Source organism: Physeter macrocephalus, chromosome 7, assembly GCF_002837175.3.
Source record: "Physeter macrocephalus isolate SW-GA chromosome 7, ASM283717v5, whole genome shotgun sequence".
Taxonomy (NCBI): domain Eukaryota; kingdom Metazoa; phylum Chordata; class Mammalia; order Artiodactyla; family Physeteridae; genus Physeter; species Physeter macrocephalus.
This window is the reverse complement of record NC_041220.1, coordinates 111,278,167-111,285,489: the sequence shown is the minus strand read 5'-3', so window position 1 is coordinate 111,285,489 and position 7,323 is coordinate 111,278,167. Positions and strand designations below refer to the sequence as shown.

The window sequence follows — 7,323 nt, the reverse complement described above, 5'->3', positions numbered from 1 at the left end:
TTCTTCCATCCTTCTGTTCCTGAGTTATATCCTTCTATAACAAATATTAATCTAATAAGTAAAACGTTTCTCTGAATTCAATGAGCCACTCTAGCAAATTAATTGAACCCAGTGAGGGGGTCGTAGGAATCTCCAGTCTGTAGCTGATCAGTCAGAAGCACAGAGCTTGAAACTGGGGTCAGAAGTGGGGCTATGGGGAACAGTCTTGTAACACTGAATCCTTAACCTGTGGAATCTGTTGCTATCTCCAGGTAAATAATGTAAATAATAATAACTTTATAGTTGGCCCTCTGTATCTGTGGTTCTGTATCCATGGATTCAACCAACCTCAGATAATGTAGTACTGTAGTATGTATTTATTGGAAAAATAATCCACGTATAAGCAGACCCCAACAGTTCAAACCCGAGTTGTTTAAGGGTCAACTGTATGTTCTTTTCTTGTTATATCTTTATCTAGCTTTGGTATCAGTAATGCTGGCCTCATAGAATGAGTTAGGAGGTGTCCCTCATCCTCTATTTCTTCGTAGAGTTTGAGAAGAATTGTTGTTAATTCTTTAAATTTTGGTAGAATTCACCAGTGAAGACATCTGGGTGGTACTGGAGTTTTCTTTGTTGGGTGGTTTTGATTACTGCTTCATTCTCTGTTGAGATTTTGTCTTCTTGAGTTTTTGTGTTTTTTTTAAATTTGTAGAAATTTGTCCTTTTCATCTGGAATATCTAATTTGTCAGCATATAATTGTTCATTGTTGGCATATAATTGTTCATAGCATTCTCTTATTTTTATTTCTGTAAGGTTAGTAGTAACCCCAGTTTCATTTCTGATTTTAATTATTTAGGGGTTTTTTGGTTGTTGGTCTAGCTAATGGTTTTAAAACTTTGTTGATCCTTTCAAAGAACCAAATTTTCCTTTTGTTGATTCTGTGTTTTTCTTTTCTCTATTTCATTACCTTCATTCATGTCTTTATTATTTTCTTCCTCCTGCTATTTTTGGGCTTAATTTGCATCTTTTTTCTAGTTCCTTAATATCAATTTAGGGTATTGATTTGAGATCTTCTTTTTCACTATTTACTGGTGTTTACTGCAGTCCCTGAGCACTGCCTTGCTGCATCCCATGTTCATGAAATGAAAGACTTAATATTGTTAAGATGGCAGTAATCTCCAAACTCTTCTCTTTGCTGGTCTCATAAAATGAGTTGGAAAGTGTATCCTCCTCCATATAGTTAAAGAGTTGATGAAGACTTGGTACTAATTCTTAAATAGTCAGTTTACTTCATTGCTTCATTGAAGCTCTTTGGGAACTGGCTTTCTGTTGTGGAAAGTTTTTGATTATTAGCTCAATCTATTTACTTGCAATTGATCTCTTCAGGTTTCTATTCTTCTTGATGCAGTTTCAATAGTTTGTGTCTAAGACTCTGTCCATGTCATCTAGGTTATCTTATTTTGTTGACATAAAGTTGTTCATAGTATTCCCTTAAAATCCTTTGTATTTCTGTAAGGTCAGTGATGTCCCCTCTTTTACTCCTGACTTTGTTCATTTAAGTCTTTTTTTCTCTTTTTTGGTCTAGCTAAATGTTCATAAATTTTGTTCATCTTTTCAAAGAACCAACTTTTAGTTTCATTGATTTTCTATATTGTTTTTCTGATACTTCATTTTTCTTTTTGCTCTAATCTTTATTTCCTTCCTTCCGCTTACTGTGATTTAATTTTTTCTTTGTTTTATAAGGTTGAAGTTTAGATTATTGATTTGATATATTTTTAATATAGGCATTTATAAATATAATTTATATAGGCATTTATAAACAAAGCTTTAGCTTATCCCATAAGTTTGGGTATGTTTTCATGTTTATTAACCTCAAAATATTTCTTAATTTCCGTATGATTTCTTCTTTTGGTCATTGGTTAGAAGCACGTTATTTAATTTCCACATATTTGTAAATTTCTCAAATTTCCCTTTGTTACTGGTTTCTAATTTCATCCACTGTGGTGGAAGGACTTATTTTATATAATTTCAATTCTTTTAAATTTGAGATAGTGTCTTATGGCCTAATAAATATCTGTTAACATCTCTATGCACTTGAGAAAAATGTATATTCTTGTGTTCAGTAGCGTGTTCTACAGATGTTAGGTCTGGTTGGCTTATAGAATTTTTCAACTCTTCTGTTTTCTTGTTGATCTCAAGTCTAGTTGTTTATCCTTACTGAAGCTTTATCCTTTCCTCAAATTAGATAAACTCAACTGACGTATCTTCAAGTTGACTGATTCTTTCTCCTACCAGATCGAGTCTGCTGTTGAATACCTTGGTCAGTTTTTCATTTTAGTGATTGTACTATTATAACCGTAGTTTCTGTTCTTTTAAAAAAAATATTTGTCTACTTATTGATATTCTCTATTTGTCTAAGCCCAAACATTTCTGAAGGAAAAAATTCACTGGAACTTAGTGAATATTTGTGAATGTAGATCTTGCAACCAGGGACCTTTATGCCTTCCAGCAATGAATGTTAAGAGATGAAGGCCCCCGGCCCCTAAGTGTATTATCACTAAGGACCTGTAATCCAAATTTGGCCCCAATACCAGCAGCATGGGCATCACCCAGGAGCTGGTTAGAAATGCAGAATCTCAAGTCCCACTCCAGATCCACTGAATCATAAGCTGCATTTTAACAAGATCTCCAGGTGATTCCTATACACATGCACATTAGAGTTTGAAAGACAATGGGCCAAACGTCCTGGAACCCACCACACTTTCAGAGCCTTCAAAGTATGCCAGTTTTCAGAATAGCAATTTTGCATTTATCTATATAACTTTGATAAATGTCCATCCTCCTCTCTAGATTGAAACTCCACAAAGGGGAGTCTGCTTACTGTTGTAGCCCAGAGCCAGGCACATAGTAAGTGCTGTAAAATCTGTCAAGTAAATTGATGAACTGAACTCTGGGATCTTATATTTATCTGCTTCCTCCCATCTCAGTTTCAGAAGAGGTTTAACTTCTTAACATATTTGGAAAACCTCAGCCTTCTCAGATCTCCCGGGGATGATTAGGAAGGACCTCTGAGATAAGGAAACAACTCTGAGATAAGGAAGCTGCAGTTTTTCTTTACCTTTTGCTTAAAGTATGTATTTATCCAAAACTTGAGTTTCCTTGCCACTAAGGGTTCTCTGAGTATTGGAAAGAAAGACACCATTAAGCATATTCTCTATTTATTATAATTCTGTAGGAGGACTAATTTTTGATCTTGAATGATTTCATTAATTTTGTTTCCTTATAATTATTTTTCTCCATCAGGAAAGGTTATTGGAATATGAGTAAAATGTCATAAATTAACAAAATCAACACTAGTAAAAGACTTCATTTATAATTCATATATATTTATATCTTTACTTATCCTGCCTTTATATAAAAGGATCTGAAGCAAATGTTTACAACTAAATGAGATATGAGAAAACATAACTAAAGCAATACTATAGATGGCTTTTGTGAAAAATCAAATCACCTCGATAATTCTTCCAGTTTAAAAAAAAAAGAAAGAGACAACTGGTATTATTGTTTTTATTTATAAAGAATTATTATTTTTATTTGGTTGTTTGGAAAACCACTAACATTTTTCACTTTAGAAAACATTAAATAATAAACAAGATGTTATACAGTACTTTGGATAACTTCTTCCATCAGTGTAGTGCAATGCATTATTGGCACCTAAAAGTGAAACTTTCTATTATTTTCCCCTTTCATCTCCAGTTGTGCAGTTATATGACCAAAAAGGAAATGAATCATTAAAAAATGGATCTAAAGCCATATTTTCTGGCCCCTACTCAAAGGCTTATTGATTTATATTCCCCCTCTGGCCTTGCATCCACCAAGTTAAATGATGAAAGACCTATTGTGGTCTATTGTACCTACTGTTCCCAAAACAATACCATTTTGTGGGACTTGGGAGATTCCCACTGATAAGAGAAACTTTTACCATTAGGAGAAGGAAAGGTCCTGGCAGTGGTGCTGGGCATGGCACTCTCTTTTTCAGTAGCCAAATTTAGCTGTCACACATGTTGCAGAGAGAATGCACCAGATAAAAATCTCTCTAAACTGTGTTCTTTGCTATTTAAAAATCTGAAATGTCATCCATTAAGCAAGTGAAAGGGTAATACCTTTACCAAGAAAAGAAATATATACCACCACATTAGGGCATTACTGAGATACTAAAATATCTACCCATCATACTCTTTTGGAACAGATTTTTAATTTTTTTGTTTTTTGTTTCTGTTTTTTAAATACTGCTAGGTTTGCCATAAAGGGATAGACATTTTCATGACCTCAGCATTTGGTGGCTTTTCCCCTTTTGATTCCTCGCTATTAGGCGGTCAAGAGGGAAGTACCTAAATTAGACCTTAGCCCTGGTCCAAGTTACTTAGTTCTGGAGACTTTCATTACATAGTAATAGGATCAAAACATCTTTGGGGAGATTCTGTAATGTTACTCTACCTTGAGATAAGAATGTCTTTAACCATCTTAAATTTAAAAAAAAAGTTATCAAATTTTTAAAAAGCCTCAAAAAAAATTCACACTTTTTCTTTTAGACAAAGGATTCTAACTTAATAACTGTCCCTGCCAGGAAATGCTCCCTCACACTCCAGTCTAAGCCTGTTTCCTCTTGTTCTATTCTCAGTGCATATGGAGAACAGATGGTCACCATCCTCTCTGTACCAGCCCTTCATATACTTGAAAACCAGCAGTGGTTTGCCCCTCAGTCTTCTCTTCTCCACGCTGAATAATCCCAGTTCCTTTAACTTTTCATCACAGATCTTTTTTTCCAACCCTTTAATCATCTTTGTGATTCCTGGCAAAAACAGCAGAAAATAGTTTGATTACTTAATTGGAAATAAAGAAAAGCCTCAGGAATGAGTTGCCTTTTAAAAGTTATGTATTTTGTTTAAATCTAAAGGTAAACTTTGCAGGGAGGAAATATAGTTAGGGGTTCATAGATCTTAGAATTCCAATCTTGTCCTGCTGATCTAGTGTGTGTGTGAATCCCATTCCAACACATACGATGCCTCAAAGCATGAGACTCGCTTCCCAACCCTTCCTGACACAACAGCACATAGGCTGTGATCTAGACCTGCCTAAATTTATACTCATTGAAAAGTCAGTATGAAAATCTATTTCAGCGGAGCTTCCCCCATGCTTCCCCACACCCAGCTTCCACAAACAGAATCTTTTCTCTGAAACCACCAGAACTTTCATAAAGCTTCTTACATATTACCAGAAAGAAGCACGCTGTTATGGTAAAGGCTGTTGGTTTTAAAGTGTAACCTGAAACAGTGAGGGTTTTACATGTTAACTACAGTTTCCTGTCTATTACTTTGTAGTGATCAAACTCAAGGCCCTTAAAAAATTCATCTCCCTACAACCACAGACACCTCTTCCAATTTTCTCTTGCTGCCAATATAAGGTCATGGAACTGGATGCCATTCCACCATGTATATTTTTAACTCAAGAGATCATAAGCTGCCTTTCCCTTGCAACTAGAGTCTGTAAATATTAGGAACACATAACTACTTAATACCAATAACACATTTACACAAAACACAGTACTACTAACGAGGAATTGTGTGCCCACTCTACATAATTATCTTTAAAAGAAAAATACAGATAACAAGAATAAATGCATCTTGATATGCTACATACCCTTCTTTTATAAAGTGAATGGCAGTAAAAGTCAGAGTTCAGGTCAGACCAGAACTACCAAGTGGAGAGAAGAAAACAATTTCACAAGCACATTGTACAACGCATCTTAGGGGAAGTCAATACTACTCGTGGTACAACACTGAACAGATAACAGAATGGTCATTTGCAACAGATTTCTTTTGAAAACTTCTCCTCTAATTTGCTACAAGGAACACCTTGTAACCAGGATGAAGGACGGTATAGGTCACACACACTGAAGGCCTTCTTAAGAGACACAGGATGAAAGGTAACACGCAAAGATGGCTTTGGACACATCTACAGATGCCCCCCTGTATTTCAAGGAAGGTGTCACTGTTCACTGGGATTGCACAAAAGCAGGCCAGCAAGATGTGGGTCACCAACCAGACTCTCTCCTGACCCACTCTTCTCCTAGGCCTGATAAGAGGGAGGAGAGGACAGGAGGTGAAGATTGGAAAAAGAGGAGGGAGCAACACGGGGGTTCATTGCTAGTTCTGGAGTTGCTCGTGTTCTTCAGAGCAGTGGCCTTTTTTCAAGCTCACATCATCCAATCCAATCTCCCCAGCGTGACCACGCCTTTTTTCACCTTTGAAGATGACCTAGGGAGAGAACGTACACACCGGTCAAGCCTCCTCTGCCCCTTTCCAATGCTTGCTCATTTAGCAAAATAAAGACAAACTTTCCCCAAAACTAAATAGTAAACTTACTTAATAGAAGGAAAGACTAGAACAGAGTTGCCAGTGTCACTGAGGCTTGCCTTCTGGTAGAAACTTAAGTCGTCAGTAAATCGTTAACCAGACCCCATTGCCCAGAATCAGTTACTCTTTAAAAAGTCATTCTAAACAATGGACTACTTCCATTTAGGATTGATTATGAAGTGGACACTTTTGTCAAAGATTACCAAGGTCAGAAGTAAAGAGTGTGATGGAATATAAAGGTGTAGAAATTAGGAGCCAAAGATCTGAAAGATCATAATCATGCAGCCTATCTTAGACGTTTTCTAGTTCCTCCTCTGGGTTAATTTAATATAGTTTTGTTGCCTAAAATGGAATAGAATCAAACACCCTAATGTAATCACAGTGGTGTTTCACTTATGTAAAGACCAAAATCTTTCCTGTATTTTATCTAACAGAAACCTATGTTAGGATGTGAAACAACTTATTTTTATATTTCCAAACAATGTAAATACTAAGAAAAATTTTAAGAAAGAGAAACAGAGTAAAACAAAATCCAGGACTCTGATACAAGCTGTTTTCATGGAGTCGATTGTTTTAAAAAGTTTCTAGATACTATACCTATAGGTATAGAGGCAGAATTTCCTAATAACTGTTTCATTAGGATCAACATAAAGAAGACACTTTTTCCAAATACATTCACTATTTCAGTGGGGTGTCATAGATCATTTTATTGCTACCTATGACTTGATTACTTAGGATAAAATTTATATATTCAATCGAAGCTTTTCCCACCACCTGTCCTGAATAGGAAAATACTTTCCAAGCATATTGTTCTGGTTCCCATCCAAGCCTGCTTAACTATGATCTCTGAGGCAAAGGGAAAACAAAGACTTTAAAGAAACATTCCCCCCGCCCCCAGAAAAAAACCACTTTAGGGTAACTCATGGT

At 35.8% G+C, this 7,323-nt stretch overlaps 1 protein-coding gene across 8 annotated transcripts in view; it reads right to left on the bottom strand.

Annotated features, from left to right (window-relative positions):
* Positions 1-3,544: 3,544 nt before the first annotated feature.
* NPNT (nephronectin) overlaps positions 3,545-7,323 on the bottom strand; it is a 79,822-nt gene continuing 76,043 nt past the window's right edge. For 7 of the 8 annotated variants that reach the window (XM_055086162.1, XM_055086157.1, XM_028492152.2 and 4 more), the window contains one exon: positions 5,682-6,297. In XM_055086162.1, the coding sequence (XP_054942137.1) occupies positions 6,281-6,297 (17 nt within the window). In that variant the 3' untranslated portion in view covers positions 5,682-6,280. Of the gene's footprint in view, positions 4,833-5,681; positions 6,298-7,323 lie in introns of those variants that run through there. The other variant, XM_055086159.1, reaches the window with a different exon arrangement.